The sequence below is a fragment of the Sus scrofa genome, chromosome X, assembly GCF_000003025.6.
Source record: "Sus scrofa isolate TJ Tabasco breed Duroc chromosome X, Sscrofa11.1, whole genome shotgun sequence".
NCBI lineage: Eukaryota > Metazoa > Chordata > Mammalia > Artiodactyla > Suidae > Sus > Sus scrofa.
The window spans coordinates 9329410-9347345 of record NC_010461.5 but is presented as its reverse complement, the minus strand read 5'-3'; the positions used below and the strand labels follow the sequence as shown (position 1 = coordinate 9347345).

General features: G+C 44.4%; 1 protein-coding gene across 13 annotated transcripts in view; it reads right to left on the bottom strand.

Moving 5' to 3' along the window:
- FRMPD4 (FERM and PDZ domain containing 4) overlaps window positions 1-17936 on the bottom strand; it is an 826395-nt gene that overhangs the window by 104088 nt on the left and 704371 nt on the right. For all 13 annotated transcript variants that reach the window (XM_021080618.1, XM_021080619.1, XM_021080630.1 and 10 more), the window contains 2 exons: window positions 7536-7696; window positions 2634-2736 (listed from right to left, as the gene is read on the bottom strand). In XM_021080618.1, the coding sequence (XP_020936277.1) occupies window positions 2634-2736; window positions 7536-7696 (264 nt within the window). The remainder of the gene's footprint in view (window positions 1-2633; window positions 2737-7535; window positions 7697-17936) is intronic.

Genomic DNA, 17936 nt, shown 5'->3' with positions numbered 1-17936 from the left:
GAGTAAAGATGTCAGTCTCTGCTGGTCACACATCCCTGCCACCGGGTATGCAGCTGGGTGATGGGAGGGACAAGGCAGCCTAGGTCATGTGGCAATGAACGGGCACAGCTGGTTTCCAATCAAATTGTATTTATGGGCTCTGAAATTTGAATTTCACACGATTTTTCTGTGTCACAAATTCTTTCATTCCCCCACCCCCCAACCCTTAAAAATGGTAGAAACGATTCTTAGCTCGTGGGCTGGATCGGGATTGCAAGCTGTCGTCTGCTATCTCCTCTTTTAATTGGTTCATCTAGTCAACAAATCTTCATTGAGCTCCATTACACAAAAAGTCCTACCGAGACTTTTGTTTACAGAGATGCCATTTTCATCCACAGTGTATTAAACCGGAAGGGGAAAAGAAAATCTTTTTTTGGGGAAAAAAAAAAATCTTCCCAGGTGTCCCGGGAGGATTGCTTATGAAATGATTCCCCCTCTGAAGAGAGCTTTTGCTCCATCTCCATGCTGCAGCAGGCAGTTTAGTCACAGCAAACACGAACAGAGGTATTTTATTTCTCCTGTCATCCTCTGAGCATTGAAATCAATAGGACTGATCACAGGAGCACGTGCCTAGGGGAAAACACAATGGCCACGTGACCTGTCATCAGCCCTACACGGCACTCCAGGATGCGAGGCCACAGAAGGCTTCGTGCCCGCCTGCACGAGGTGCATTCCTGCCCACGAGCATGCATATTCCGAGACAGAAGTAGTCCCAAGGGATCACCCTGCAGCTTCCTCTCCAGGGCTCCAAAATGCAGAGCCACCCCCTATCCTTGCATCCCAGGTCCCCAGGAATAATGGCTGTGTGCCCAGGGCTGGCTCCTGTCGCAGGACCTTCCTTCCTTTGGAGGTTTGGATGCCCATGAGGACAGGCACTTGGCTGGCCAGCTGCCAGGGCCCCACTCCGTGTGGCCTGCTCAGGAGCAGGAAGTTGGATGATCAACCATCCCAGGACCAACAGGTGTCCCAGGATGTGGCCTCTCTGTGCTAAAACTGGGCCGGTGAGTCACCCTAAAAATAAGCCCCCTCCACTTCTATTTCTGTCTTCTCATCCCTGTCCAGGTTCTTCCCAAGGGCCTGACTATCAAGCACTTGCGAATAAAGCAGAAGCTGAACTAAGCCTGGAAAAGAAACTTTCTCCAGAAAACACCAGAAACACACCCCTTTCTCAGGGTACAGATGTACCTTTTGCTATGAGAAACCATAAATGTGAAAAGATGCCCTTCTCAGTTTAAAGTGTTCTGAGAGCCTTAGCTTCTGTTTCAATCTTGTCTATAAAGACGTCTTTATAAAAGACAAAGGTCACACAAGCCGCTATCCCTCAACGCCTGGCAGCAAGAGTGGATTCATTCATCTAAAAAGGCAAAGCCTTATCTGGAAAACGTCTAAAGACCCCTTTTGCACTAAATTCACGGTAGGACTGACTCTAGTGGGCTTTCGAGGGGATCCTTGCCCAATATTTTATTTCACACATTTTTTAATAGTCATGGGTGTGGCCTATGGAAGTTCCCAGGCTAGGGGTCAAACTGGAGCTGCAGTTGCCACCCCACACCACCGCCAGATCCGAGGTGTCTGTGACCTACACCACAGCTCACGGCAACGCTGAATCCTTAACCCACTGAGTGAGGCCAGGTGTCTGAACCAACAACCTCATGGATGCTAGTTGGGTTCATTTCCACTGAGCCAGGATGGAAACTCCATGCCCAATATTTTAACATCACATAAAATACATTTTCTGGTGCTCCCTTAAGCATATCACATAACAAATGATTTACATCTATGCTGAAATGAAACTAATAAACCCAGCACATTTTTAAACCGGCCTTGTTTTGACCTAATTACCCTTTTTTCTTGGTTGATGGTTTCAATATTCAGTAATGAATCACCCAGTCAAGTATGAAAAAAAATCAGTGAGCTGTGTGTTTGCGTATCCATGGGATTATGCGTAAGAAAATTATGCATTGGAGTTCCCGTCATGGCGCAGTGGTTAACAAATCCGACTAGGAACCATGTGGTTGTGGGTTCGATCCCTGCCCTTGCTCAGCGGGTTAACGATCCGGCGTTGCCGTGAGCTGTGGTGTAGGTCGCAGACGTGGCTCGTATCCCGTGTTGCTGTGGCTCTGGCGTAGGCAGGTGGCTACAGCCCTGATTCGACCCCTAGCCTGGGAACCTCCATATGCCATGAGAGCGGTCCAAGAAATGGCAAAAAGACCAAAAAAAAAAAATTATGCATCACTTAAGTTGGGCTCAGGTATTGCACGCTGATCACCTTGATTATGGAATATGAATGTGTTAGTTATTTTGGAAGGAAACAAAAATGCAACCCTTGGATAGAGCAATGAACATAAGAGTCAAAGAGATTTCAAGGTGAAGGCTATGTACCTCGAATGTTAGCACAGAGCGGGCAAGCAGGTGTTCTGTGTTTACGGAGCCTGGTGTTTCACCCTAGAGGTCCGTGTCACCAACACTTTTGAGGTGAACATGTCAGCTTGTGTTTCTGCCCCAAAGTAGCCCATGGGAAGCCCTTTCTCTGCCAGGTGAGGGCTCAGAGCTGAGCAGCTGCCCGACGGGGCTCAGGTGAGTGAGTCACCTACCTGACCAGGTCGATGACCCGCTCCCTCGGTGCGGCGCTGACTGGCTCATCATTAATCATCACAATCTGATCTCCTGGGATCAGCTTGCCCTCGGAGGGGCCTCCTGGAGACAAATGAGAGTGAAGAGCAGGTGAGAAGACCAGTGGTAATCCAGCCAGCCGGCCAGCCAGCCAGCCAGCCAGCCGTGGCCTCCTCTCCCCATCATGATGCCTTGCGACCAACTGGTCCTATCAGCCAAAACCAACCCCACTCGTGGTCTCTGCCCCATCCTTCTCAATATTAGACAATACCTGGGGAGCAGGGAGCTTCAAGCAAGCTCCTGAGGGCCCCACCACACCCTGGCCAGTGAAATCAGACTCTCTGGAGGTGGGGCTTAGGTAAGGTGGAGATTAGCAATGCTTCTCACACTTGAAAGGGGGATATGAATCCCTTGGGACCTTGTCACCCTGGGCTGATTCAGTTGCTTTGGAGGAGTATGGGGCGACAAGATGCGTTCCTCACAAGGTCCCAGGGGCTGCTGCTGCTGGCCAGCTGGCCACGCTCTGAGTATCGGGGCCCCTAGAAGAAGGTATTCTTCCAAAAGGTAGCCAGTTGGCAGGGCTGATGCCTGCAGCCAGAGCTGCAACCTGCTGGGCACACCTGGAGCACAGTACATTTATTTGCTCTGCACAGCCAGAAAGATGGCACACTGAGGGGAAGCGTGCGGCAGCTCGACACGTGGCTGCTGGGAAGGGCTTGGAGGATCTGGCCTCCTGTTATGTGCTTTGGGAGGAGGGGTCAAGGAAGCAGGGGCTTTGCTCTCAGGAAGCGAGGGTAATTCTGTCAGGAGCATCTTAGTAATTCTCGTCTGAAAGGGAGGTGGAAGGAAGCAGGGCTAAAGCTGGGATTGGTATAACGAAGCAGCAGCCTCCCGTGCCAGCTGGGAGATGAGGTTGTTTGGTCAAGTCTGTGGTTGGGACTGTGCTGGGATGTTGGTGTCAGGGCTCACATGTGATGATAAAGGATTCCTGTTTTTAATCTTGATCCATTGCAGCCTCTCTCAGTCGTTTTTCCGAGGAGGTGGGGGGAGAACTAATATTTGCTGAGCATTTATTGTGCACCAGGCAACAGGCTGAGTGCTTTACCTAGTAACCTCAATAATGCCATAATCCCTTCCATGTAATGACTGAGCTGAGGCACACACAAAAGAAAGAACTGCCTGGAAAGACAGGACTGGAGCTTGGCTTAGGTCGGGGATCCTTCCGAGTTGAGGGTGGCTCCTATCTCTTTTGAATTTGCTACTATAACTCAAAAACTGGTCACCGCCAGGTCTCTTGGCACACAAAGTCACAGGTGCAAGCAGCACACATCTGGATTAAATAAAACCTAAAAATAAATGCTATGACAACATGGACTGTCTTCACACGTCAAATAGAATCACCCTCCAAATACCAATGGGGTACCATATGGTACTGGGATTTGAATTTTACTTCCGGAGGTCTGTCTGGATAATAGGAGCAACTGAAATGTTATCTTTCAAAGATCATCACTTTTACTTCATTCCGTAACTGAAACGAACACTTCACACCCCAAACGTGGAACTCAAAGCAACTCAGCTGTTCTGAACCCACAGCCACTTGGCATCCGTGTCACTCAAGCTGGAGGAGACACGTGTCTTGTTTCTGGGGAGTGAGAGCACGAGAAAAACCTTAACGTGTCCCTATATCAGAGAGAGAAAGTATTCATTTCCAGCTGTGGGAGCTGAGATTCCGTGTTGGCTGCCCGAGGGATTCAGAAAATCATGGGAGGGACCCTCGATGACGACTGGATTACGTGCGGATGCTCACTCAGATTCAGTCAAACAAATGCTTAGAAGTCAAATGCTGGTCAGATACAGAGAAATCTTCAAACTGTTTGCATGGCAGATGTTACCTACTCTAATGAGAGAACCACCTGCATAAGGACACGACGTAGTTTTATATCTGACTTAGGCTTTCTGAGCAAATGGCAACACCCTTGTGTACGCATGAGTTATGGGAGCAAGTGACACCCAGCTCCTTCCAGAACATGAAGCATGGGGCACACTCACTTCAGAGACCTCCCATGCCCTTTACTCCGAAGGCTGGCTCGCCTACTACAGAAAACCTGGTCTTGCCACTGCTATCACTTAGGACTTCGGAAGAGTCATTTTCTGAGAGGCACAGTTTAGGGGACCAGTATTTTCACTCATAAAAATGACTAGAAACAGGGCTCTTGGACCTTAGTTTTCACTTTTTCTACTCTTCTCAAAACAAAAAACCAAGACCTGAATCTCCAGTCAGCTCCGAGGAGGACACATGCGTTGGAGAATTTCATAACCAGAGATGTTACAGTGTCTCATGCCAAAGGGGACCCCAAGGAGGAAAAAATATGTGTACACACACGCATATAATACATTATATGTGATATGTAATACATGCAAATGTATGCACAGAATGACCTACTATACATATGTTCTCCATGTATAAAATTCTTACACGATGGAAGACAATGTAAGAAAGGAAATGTGTGCGTGTGTACATATATATATATATATATGTATGTATATGACTGGGTCACTTTGCTGTACAGCAGGAAATGGCACAACACTGTAAACCAACTCTACTTCAATAAAACTATAAAAAAATGAAAAAGGAGTTCTTCCTGTGGCTCAGCGGGTTAAGAACCTGACTGGTATCCACGAGGATGCGGGTTTGATCCCTGGCCTTGCTCAGTGGGTTAAAGGATGCAGTGTTGCTGTGGCTGTGGTGTAGGTCAGCAGCTGCAGCTCTGATTCGATCTCTAGCCTGGGGATTTCCATAGGCCGCAGGTGTGGCCCTAAAAAGACAAAACAAAAAACCAAAAAAAACCTCTTAGTGGTAGGAACTCAGGTGATTTTTAAAAAACGTTCCCCTCCATGTTATCTACACTCTTGTTTCTTCTAAAAGCATACGTATTCTTTCATTATTAGAACAAGCAACAAATCTCTCTCGAGATTAAAATTCTCAAATTTAATCAAGTTTGACAAGCCCACGTACAGAACTAAACTGTGACCTATAGCTAATGAATGAAGCAAGAAGCTCGGCAGATGGATTAAGAAGGTATATGGTAAGGCAGTGGTAGGACTGAAAAGGAAACTCCTTCTCTGTGCAAGTCTAAAGGGTTAACTCTATTTGCAGTGCTTGCCTGGGGGGGCAGAATGTGTCAAAATGATGAAAAATGAAATTCACTTTAAAAATCTACACTAGCTCGCTCATTGGCTTTCCTTAACTGACAGACTCAACTGGCCAACTACTTTAAAGCTTAACGACAACAGCAACAACAACAACAACGACGATGACGATGGTAAGCATTCCTGGAATAAGTATGTACCGGACACGTTTCTAATGCATTTCATTCTCTCCCAAGCCCTAGAAGGTAGATGCTATGTTCCTCATTATCCAAATGATGGAAAGAAGTTACATCAGACTGAAATGGAGGGGAGTTAACACAGAAGCTAAAAAAAAACCCTAATTAAGAGACAGAGGCAGGATTCATAACCATCAAATCCAGGCAGTCTGATGCCAGAGTCTGTGCTCTTGACTGCAGTCCTTTATGTTTGAACTCTGTGACTGATTTGCAAAATCCTAGAGAGAAACAGCCAAGGACATACTTTTGCTTTTGTCTGAAAAGAAATCCAAGTCCATTAAAATAAATGCATAGACACTAATAATAAATAAGTAATAAAAGAGCATTGTTTCTGGAAAAACAAAGGCTGTCCACAGCAGGCAATTGCGTCATCAACTATTATACTCAACTATGTTGATGTGGAACATCTGTAGACTCTAACAAGAATGACTGAGGCCAAGTACATTAACTACCTGATCATGTGGCAGAATTTAAGAGATTTGCCACACACTGTATCATCATCATCATTTACTGTGTAACGAAACACCCCGCAACTCAGTAGGGTCTCTTCTCATGCTTATGGGTCTCTAGAAGAACTGTGGATTGGCTGATCAGGATCAGACCTGGCTGGGTGGTTGTGCTGTACACCGAAGGTCAGGCTGTACTTAGCTTTAGGCTGCAGGCTGGTGGCCCTATGTGTTCATTTTGGGGGCTCAGGTTGAAGTGGAAGCAGCCATTTCAGGGAACCTTTTTTTAAACATTCAAGTATAGTTGATTTACAATTTTGTGCCAATTTCTGCTGTACAGCAAAGTGACTCCATCATATACATATACGCATTCTTTTTAAAATATTCTTTTCCATCATGGTCTATCCCAGGAGACTAGATACAGTTCCCTGTGCTGGACAACAGGACCTTGTTGTTTAGGGAAACCCTTCTCATGGCTATGGCAGTAACTCAAGAAACAAGCTCAACTCCGCAAGCATATTTCAAGCCTTTGCTTATGTCATACTTGCTAATATGCCATTGGCCCAAGTCAGTCACCTGGTCCAGCCCAACAGCAGTACAGTAGGGAAATAAATTCTGCCCCTAACTGGAAAGGGAGGGGAGCACATCTTTGTAAAAGAGTCCACCCACCTGAACGAACCTGAATTAAAGTTTGGAAACTTTAATACAATTTTTTTTTGCTTTCTCACGAAGGAGTTTGTCATGAGCTTACTGAAAAGAACCCAGTACCATTCTCTTAATATTTGCATTTACACATTAGGAGGTGGGTCACTTCCATGGGAATCAGTGTTTTCCTAAGTCTAGAGAGATCGGAAGGATTTGGCAGTTTAAAACCTCATTTGCAGAGCCATTTCTGTCCCTCTGGTGGTCTGGCTCTATCCAGGTGTTGGGAAACCTCAAGTAGACTTTACGGCTCAAAAGGGAACAGCAAAGAACTTGTGACACGGGACAGCAGTGGTGCTGGCAGGGGGTGGGGGGTGATCCCCAAGGACGGGGGCTGGAAGGAGCTTACCTGGGGTTACCGAGCGAACGACCACTGGCTTTTCACTCCCTGCCACAAAACCAAATCCCAGTACAGGGTCCCTCCTCATCTCCACCCTCCGTGGAGCTGGAGGGATGATTTGGCAGCTCTCCAGACGAGGGTCATCAAATGGGATCGCCTGTGTCATGTGACTGTGGGAAAAGCATACACAAGAGAAACAAGGCATCAGTGCACGTGTTGGGCAACGGCCTGGTGACTATATTCTCTCTAGTTGCAAAATCTTCTATTCTCCAGTAGAGAGCAGGGAAGATACTGGGGGACTCCCTGTCCTGCTTCTTGCATGGCCCTCTTCTTCCTGGAAAACTCTAGGCCCACTTTTGCTTTAGGCCTTTGCACCAGCTACTCCCCCCAACCTGGAATGCTTGTCTTGCAGATACGTGTATGGCCCACCCTGACCTTTCAAGTCTCTGCTCAAATGTGACTTTCTTGAAGAGGACTATCCTGGTCCCACATCTTAGAACTACAGCCCTTGGAGTTCCCGTCGTGGCTCATTGGAAATGAATCTGACTAGCATCCATGAGGATGCAGGTTCAATTCTTGGCCTTGCTCAGTGGGTTACGGATCCGGCACTGCCGTGAGCTGTGGTGTAGGTCGCGGACGTGGCTCGGATCTGGTGTTGCTGTGGTTGTGGTGTAGGCCAGCAGCTGTAGCTCTGATTCAACCCCTAGCCTGGGAATTTCCATGTGCCTAAAAATATAAAATACAATAAAATAAAATAAATAAAATAAAATACAATAAAATTGCAGCCCTGCTTTGCCACACCCAGGTCCTTTTACTCTTTCTACTTTTTTTTTTTTTTCCATAGTACTCATTACTTGCGAACAGGTTGTGGAACATAATTATTCTTATGCTTTTTTCTTTTTTTAAAAATTGTTCTGCTGTCCACACTAGAATGTAAGCTCCCTGAGGGCAAGGCATTTTGTTTCATTCACTGATTTATCCCAGGTGCCTGGAATGGTGCCTGGCACTTAGTGGATTCTCAATAAAGACTTGAATTAATAAGTAGAGAAAAAGAGATATTTGTGGAGAACTATCCAATTATAACCGATATGCTGAGGAAGAACCTCAGAGGGTTATGGACATTGGGTAGGTAACACAAAGGGCTTTGGGCTCCAGTGAAACTGAAGTGATGGGGATTGTTTTGGTGGCAACAGTTCCCCTTTGGTGTCAAGTAGAGTCCCCCCTTTCCAAACAAGTTGAGGAAATGACTCTTGGCATTTCTGTTCTGGAGAGACTTTCAGATGATCTACATGAATCTTTTTCACACCAAAACGTCGGAAGTCTTAGCACCATTTTAAACTTGAAATGTGTATAGCATTCAAAAATTATCAAACTGCTTCCATGAATGGCTCATTAGATCCACAAAACGACCTTGAGAATGAAGGAACAGAGCGGGTATTATCACCTGCATTTTTCACTGGGAGGAAACTCAGATCAAAATAGTGGCTTATTGTCACTGAGGGCCCATGGCTGGTGTGCTAGAGGGTCGGGTGGAAAATCAACTCCCATGACTCTTAATGAAATCTTCACTCATGCACATAATCCAAAGCAGACATCTTTGGGGGAAGAGTTATTAGTTTGAACCCTAGAAATCTCCTTAAAGTATGTAAGCCAAGATTATTTCAAGGACACGGGCTTAATTCGATTTTTTTTTCTCTCTCTGATCGTCTTCAATAAGTAAAAGAAGATCATTTTTAAGTACTCTGAAAGATGCTACTCTATATGCCATCTGGACAACATATTGTTCAAATGTAATAAAGAAAGACAGACAAGGAAGAATCCTGTTGTCCTTCAGTGTAATTAAGAAGAGTTAAGAAAAATCAATGAAAACCTGCTAGGATCTATCCTTTAGGACATGTATCACTGACTAGGAAAATAAAAGTTTAAAATCCCTTTGAAACAGATAGGAAGGAAATGTCTTTTCGATTTAGCAGCTTGTGATCTGGAACACTAGGAAAAAGAGAAGTGTGAGCTGAAAACGAACCTGTTGTGTGCCACGTGCTAACACTCATCTGTCACCTTGTTTCATCGTCACAATCCCCATCATGGAGGGAATCTGACCTCGCCCACCTCCTCTTTGCAAATGCCCAGAGAGGAAGAATAACTGGGTCAAGGTCACACTCTTCTCAGGCATAAGCCAGGTACCATTCACACCAGGTCTTCTGATTTTAAGTGTCATGTGCCTGACCAGCTACTTCATTTGCAAGGACAGTGCAAAATGATTATGCGGGGACCCTCCTTCAAACTTCAAGCGAGCAGAATGTGAAAAGCAGCGCAGTGCCTTGAGTGACTGCATGGGTCACATGCCCACGAAGCTGGGCGTGCTCAAATGCTATCTATCCCATGTCCCATCACCATTCCAGAAATATCTAGGCTCAGAGTAGCAACATTATAGAGTCAAAGAGGGAGGGGCTGTCTTCTGTGAAACTGCAGGTGTTTCCCTGGACCCAGAGATTAGATATGGCTACCATGGTGGGGCATGTGCTTGGGACAAAGGGAGGTGGGCAGAAGGTCACACGGAGAATCCTAGCAGTCTGAAGGACAGAATTTAAGACTCTGATCAAAGCAGGAAAAAACAATACAGGATGAGACCCAGTATTCAAGGAAAGAGCTGTAGATGGGACCCTGGGCAGGGAGGGACTAAGACACAGGGAATGGGTGGGGAAGTCAGGACTGGGAACTAGGCCACGCAGGAGGTCCTCTCATACTCCTACAGGGGGCCTCCCTTGGTGGAATCTGACCCTCAACGTTGACCCCCCCCCATTGGCATGAAACGTGCATGGCTGTATGTGCCTGGGGGAGAATGTGGCTACCTGGGAGTTGAGGATACTGTTCTATGCTCTTATCTCCTCTACAAGAGGGCTCCAACTCAGAGTGTTATAGACAAGAACACACCTGACTCCATATTGGATCTGTCCCTTTAGTGCTAAGCCTGTGCTCTGTGGTCTATGCTTAGTCATGCTGGCTCTGCACCTTTGTAAAAGAATGCTGCTTATAGCCTGAAATATATAGGATAGCCTATTCTTAAGGCTCTGACCTTTCAAGGCACAACACTTTTCCATTCGTATAGAGATAAAAAGTTGAGAACAGAAAATAACAAATGTCTTGTTGGAGGTTTATAGGATCCTTGTGACCAGACCTATGTGGACACCTGCAAGAACAAAGGATTCCAGCCGCAAGAACTCTGTGACAACCAGCCACCCTGCCCCACCCCCACCCCGCCTGAATTCCAACTTGGGGGAGATGATTCTCTGGGACACTAGTCCACCATCTTCTGAGACTGCTGGCTTTCTGAAAAACGTCGCTATTCCTTGACCCACCAACTTGTCTCTGGATTTATTGGCCTGTCATGTGGCAAGCAGAACGAGCTTGGACGCAGTAACAAAAGCGTGCTATACTCTAAGTACATGTGGAAATGAGTCTGTCCTTTTATCCCCAGAGGGAGCAAAGGAAAAAAAGGAGGGGAAATCCACGTTTTTTGGCCCTGAACTCTGAGTTGGCACCAGAATTCACAGAAGGCATATGCTAAATGAGGAAAGTTGTAGAGGTGATGTAATTTGCTGATGGTCATAGATGTTGTAGAACAGACAACTGAACTCTGGTTGGCATAACTCTCAATTCCATGTCTAGAGAGAGACTGGGGAAGACATTTCCCCTTGCTGTAGCCAGTCATGTGAAAAGCTTCTAGCAGTGGTTCCCAAACTTTGCTACATATTAGGATCACCTGGACAGCATTAAGAAATCCTAATACACAGGTTTGACTCCAGATCGATCACATCAGAATAGGTGAGAGTGAAAGCCTGGATCAATTTTTTAGAAAGATTCCCCCAGTGATTCCAAAGTGTAGCAAGGTTTGGGATCATTCACTTACCCAGGGAAGGGTGTGTTCTAGTACCTTCTGGATAATCGAAAAAGAGGACACAATGCTGCAAATGTAGGTTAAAATAACTAAAGCATCTGTAGCTAGATTATCCTCTTTCCTCTACATGATAACGTAATAGTCTCCAATTTTTAATTCATCATTCATTTAATAAGTATTATAATGTATTTTATTAATACTTGACATTAAACAGTAATTTCATGCTAAGCCTTTTTCAAGTTAATTTCCATATGTTAGTTCATTTAATTCTTGAAAACAACTATAATGCATTCATTTATTCATTCAGTCAACAAATGTTTATTGAAGGCCCACTGGCTTCTCAGTTCTGGGGATACAAGAGCAATGGAAGCAGAATAAAAAAAATAAAATGTTCACTGAGGTGTTGAGAGACAGGAAGTAAACTAATAAACTAGTAAAATGTATGGCGTATCAGGTCATAAAAGCGCTAAGGAGAAAATGCAGGAAAGAAGCTGAGGGAGCAAGGGTCCTGCAAGGTTATAACAGGGGTCAGGAAATACCTGGAGGAGGGACATTTCGGCAGAGGGACCACCCAGTGCAAAGGACCTGAATGAGCATGAGGAAGGGAGAGCCTGGCGGCCAGTGGTAGGGTGGGAGGGAGGCAGTGAGGGGAATGGTAAAGAAGGGATGAGGGAATGACCTGAGAAAATATTCATGAGGTTGATGTCAGAGAATGTTTTGCCTATGTTCTCTTCCAGGAGGTTGATGGTGTCTTGTCTTATATTTAAGTCTTTTAGCCACTTTGAGTTTATTTTCGTGCATGGTGTGAGGGTGTGTTCTAGTTTCATTGATTTGCATGCGGCTGTCCAGTTTTTCCAGAAATTCTTGTTGAACAGACTTTTTTTTCCCCATTTTATGCTCTTGCCTCCTTTGTCAAAGATTAATTGACCATAGGTGTCAGGGTTTATTTCTAAGTTCTCTATTCTGTTCCATTGGTCTGTATATCTGTTTTGGTACCAGTACCACACTGTTTTGATGACTGTGGCTTTGTAATATTGCTTCAAATCTGGAAGAGTTATGCCTTCTGCTTGGTTTTTGCTTCTCAGGATTGCTTTGGCAATTCTGGGTCTTTTGTGGTTCCATATAAATTTTTGGATTGTTTGTTCTAGTTCTGTGAAAAAATGTCCTGGGTCATTTGATAGGGATTGCATTGCATCTGTAGATTGCTTTGGGTAGGATGGCCATTTTTACAATATTATTTTTTCCAATCCAGGAACATGGAATATCTTTCCATTTCTTTACATCTTCTTTGATTTCCTTGATTAATGTTTTACAGTTCTTAGCATTTAAGTCCTTTACCTCCTTGGTCAGGTGTATTTCCAGGTATTTGATTTTTGGGGGTGCAATATTAAAGCATATTGTATTTTTATATTCCTTTTCTAATATTTCATTGTTAGTGTACAGAAATACGACTGATTTCTGAATGTTAATCTTATATCCTGCTACTATGCTGAATTTGTTAACCAGTTCAAGTAGTTTTTGGGTTGAGTCCTCAGGGTTTTCAGTGGAAAATAAACAAACAAAAAAGAAGGGCTGAGGGAGGGGTTGAAGATGACCCAGGCTCTTAGAAGGACTTAGTGTTTTGTTCTGAGTGAAACAGGAAGCTGTTGGCAGGTTCTGAGAAGAGAAGTGATGTGGTGGCTACATACTGAGAAAGAAAGGAAGGGGCACTGGTGAGCAGGGAGAGCATCTTAGGGCCCACTGCATCAATCCTGACAAAGTATCATGGTGGTTTGGACCAGAGTGAGCACAGAGACAGCAAGAAATCACTGGGTTGTTAACATATAGCATTGGAATCCTGGCCCCCCCACTTCCTAGTGGTGTGACCTGCACAAATTACCTCATCCCTCTGTACCTCAGTTTCCTCATCAGCAAAATGGTGATAATAACAGATACAGACTCCTAAGATCGCTGTGAAAATTAAATGAATGAATAAATGTCAAGCAGTGAGCAAAATGTCTGTATGTAGGAAGCACTCGAAAAGCATGAGCTGTTATTTTCATCTCTTAAGATGAAACAGAAAGGCATTATAAACTCATTCAATTTTCAAATATAAAAACAAATGCAATGTTTCAACCTCCTGTAGCCCAACTCTCAGTGAGATGCCTTACAAATCCGAGGTAAGCTCTGAGGCTTTCAATTTGAAGAATCACATCAAATGCAATGAGAGTAAACACAAATGTATGCTGATATGCAAGAGGCAAAACGGTACCAGAATACACAAGGACAAAATCTAGGCTTCTTTAGCGGCTGAATCACAGTTAATAAAGATTTCCTCTGCCATGTTTCAAAGATTACTAAGTGACCATGAAGTCCATGGCTGGGGAGTGAACCTAGGTCATGGGGAAAGGGAGCAGCCCTAACCCCATTGTAAGGAATGAGAGAGGGGAGCTGGCCCTTAAATCTCAGATCTGTGTCAACAGAGAATTTGACATTGGTCCATATGACTTCCCCACCGTAATAAGGTCTGAAACTTACAACCATGTGTGTATTTTGTGGTCACTGATTGTCCTAGTATTTTCTTTTTTATTTAGGATTTTTACATTCTTTTTGCTTTGCTTGAACTTTGAGGATAACCTTCCAATGGCATCATCATTTTCTCGCTCAACAGGTTCTATTTTCAGAATACATGAACTAACAACAATCAACCCCTGTCTCTTTCCCAGTAACAGTGGATCCATACTAAAATGCTCCCCCATGAAACATCATTTTGTTCACTGTGTTAGGCAAGTATTTTTTGGCTCTCTCCTGGCAATACTTTTTAGACAGATGCTTGAGTCCTTTTATAATGAGCTGAAAAAGCAACATCTTTTTACCTGCTGAACATGCTCCAGTGAATTCTGATGCTGAGGCTAGAAAAATACAATTGATGAGCTGTACAAACTTTCACCCCCTGCCCCACTCTTCTTCGACAAACACATACAGATAGCCCAGGAATTTCTGACCTAAAAAATCCAGAGTGTATTAATGGTGATGGAAAATATGTCCACTGAGATTGAATGAACAATCTTCCTGCTTCTGACAGATTCCATTCAAAAGGAATGATGGGAATCCTGCTGTCTAGCTCACTGCAACAAAAGGAAACGTCTGTCTTTTAACTCTGGGAGTCTTTTTTCTTCAGCAGAAATAAAAGACTGATATATCCAATGTACCACAAAGAATTACTTTGACTAGTCAAATGTGCCCTGTAAGAAAACTTACAGTAATTTCAGTTGTCCATGCTCTCATTAGAGCCAGAGAGGTCCTTTTTTGGAACATGTACTGGGTGTAAAGCCTTTGGAAGGAAGAGCCAAATTAGAAGCCATGGCCTTTGGTGTGGGGGTATTAAAGCATTTAGGAAGATGGTGGCGGGTGGGACACCTGGGTAGTTAAGCCTGGAAGGAAAAGGAGTGTAAATGGTTCTGCTCGAGAAGATCATTGTTGGAGTTTGTTACTTTTCAGGGATGGGCAGCTGTGATTATGTGAGAGTATTAAATGTCTATATATTACATTCTCATCTTGGTAGCACTGGTGTGTGTGGTCGACTGAATTAGACCTCATTTTCTCCCCAGAATGTGATTTGCCACTGGATGCCACACTGCTCTAGAGTGTGGACAAAGAACACACTTCTCTACCCCTGAACTCTGCTAACATCTCATTGCCCAAAGCATCAGCATGAGAAAACCTCGAGGTAGCCACTGCCCCATCAGCTTGGGCCCTGGAATGGACACAGTGGGACAGACCAGAGCCAGCAAGGAGCCAAGTGTAGCAGAGCTGCCCAGCCCCTCAGCCTAGATCAGCCAGCTGAATCAGGGATAACAAATGGTGATTGTTTTATGAAACATTCTGAATTTGGGGGATGTTTGTTATGCACCAAAAGCTCACTCATACAATCTGTAAATAGTGTTTTCAAATAGTATTTAATAACCCTGAAATGTTACATCCCCAAAAGATTCTCTCTACCAACTCTATTCTTCATACCATTTATGGCCATATATGTCACATTTTACAAACACTACTGACACTTCCAAAGGAAACCCCTCCCCCCATTATCCCAGTTGATATGGCAGCCACAGGCACACCAGGGTCTATTCTTCATGACTTTCTCACATCTCTGACTGGATTGGGATAGTCGTGGCTCCCGAGCCAATAATTCGTAAGCCCTATTGTGGCCTGTGAGGGGGCCTAATAAGAAAGTCTCTGAGCAGAAGTACTGGGCCAGGCAGACTAGAATTCCCCAGACTAAGAATGTAAGGAGGAAAGAAAAAGAAAGCAGAAGTATGAATTATTAAAACTGATAGGCTACAAATGTGAGGGACTGTGAGTCAGATTAGACCCCATGATAGGTTTCCAGCAAGTCCAAATCACCATGATGTGTGTGGCAACATAACATATTGAAAAGAATTTTTGGAGTTCCCTGGTGGCCTTTTGGTTAAAGGATCCAGTGTTGTCACGGCTGGGGCTGAGGTCGTTGCTGTGGCACAGGTTAGATTCCTGGCCCAGGGAGCTTCTGCATGTTGCAGGCATGGCCAAGAAAGAGAAAGGAAAAAAATTTTTGTTGCTTTGTTCCCACTGAGCTTTTCCTCTCCCAGGTCTAATAAGGTAGAGAGGCTTTGTTCAGTCCCTTGCCTCAGGAAGATACATTTACCAGGGCCCAGAGCAAAAGCTGACTGCAGAAACCCTCTCTCCTGACTTTTGTTTTCCTGAAAGTCTGGGAAACTTGGCTTAAGGTTCAAGGGCAGAGGATCTCTGCAAGGTGGCAGAAACTTCAAGAGAGAGAGCTTGGTGGTACGTCCAGCAAGGCACCAAGATCTATTGGCTGAGTCTACAGAAATGGCAGAGGCAGTGAACTTCAGGGGACCATGCAGGCTTGGACTCCAGGATCTTAGGACTGAAGACTACAAAAGCCTATCTGAACTCTCTCTGCTCTGCAGAGATTCTGAGGACTTTTGAATATTCAGCACGATTACATGTGCGTTGCCAACCAGAAGGAATGTTATATGACAATACTCACATGAATTTAAGCATAAGAATTATACTGGCCATGTGAGAAAACAAAAACCATGAGTAAACAGCATCTTTGAGGGAAAGGAGAAAGGGGAGTTGGAAGAGAAGGGATGCAACTTGGAAAGAAAGCATACTGTAGAGTGACATCACACTAGGAGATCCAGGAAGTCCTGCTAATGAGGGTCCTCAAGCTTCTCTGAATCGAAAGCTACGTCCTAGAGGTGCTGCCCATGAGGCTTGGAGGCACAGCCAGGCTGCATTTCCATTGTCACGTGTTCATGGGGTTCCATCTCTCTTAGGATCTATCTTTTTTTATACTCAACTCTCTTCCCTGCCCTTTTAAAAAAATAAATCCAGGCAAGCCTCTTCTTTGGGATCAAAAGGGCCCAAGCAAATCCCACCACTGGAGATAAGTTAATTTTGTTTTGTTTTGTTTTTGCTTTTTAGGGCCACACCTGTGGCACATACAAGTACCCAGGCTAGAGGTCAAATCAGAGCTACAGCTACCGGCCTATACCACAGCCACAGCAACGTGGGATCCAAGCCACATCTATGACCTACACCACAGCTCACAGCAACACTGGATCCTTAACCAATTGAGCAGAGGCCAGGGATCAAACCTGTATCCTCATGGATACTAGTTGGGCTAATTATCACTGAGCCACAACAGGAACTCCCAAAGATTAATTTTAATATAAACACAGATAAGAGGACACGATATGTTTCCAGGTCACATAACATAGTGAGTCTCAGGCTTTCTGCCTTCACGAATATGCAGATTATGGGTTCAGTGGAACTTAACCTGAACTAATCAATTCCACAAGCCACTGTCAGTTAATTCCCACCACATATCAGGAGCATTTAAAGGTTTGGACCTATTTAGTCAAGCTTGGAAACTTACTTCGTACTTGAAAAGCCAAGAGAATCCAGGCTGCTTAAACTCAGAAACCACAAAATGTTTGGAGGAAGGAAGTATGTTAGCGAATTTTAGGAGGACTGGAAAGAAATGGGGCTTCTCCTTAATGGGAAGACTAAAGATGAAACATTTCCATTCATTTCCAATTCATTTGTAGATTTAATGCCATCTAATAAAGCTATCTCAATAGCCCTTCTAAAGAGAGAGAATTCTAAATTTAATGATATAAAAGAACACTATGAACCAGAAAAACACCCTGGTTGTCTAGCCTTATAAGATACCAGAACCCACTCAAAAATAACTCTTATGATGCTGAGACACTGGGACAGATAGAGAAAAGCACAAAATGATGAAGGAACCACTTTGACTAGAATAAACAGGGGGTCCAGGGTAAATTAAGAGATGAATGCCCTCTTAAAAGAATTCAATGCAAGCTATGGCATCCAGCAAACTGAAGTGCTTTAGCATGTCAACAATAAGGCTGCTTTCACAACAAAACCAGGGACGTACAGCAGAGTGGCTGTGAAAATCATTTATCCTACATAGGGGTTATTGGCTATCTGGCAACAAT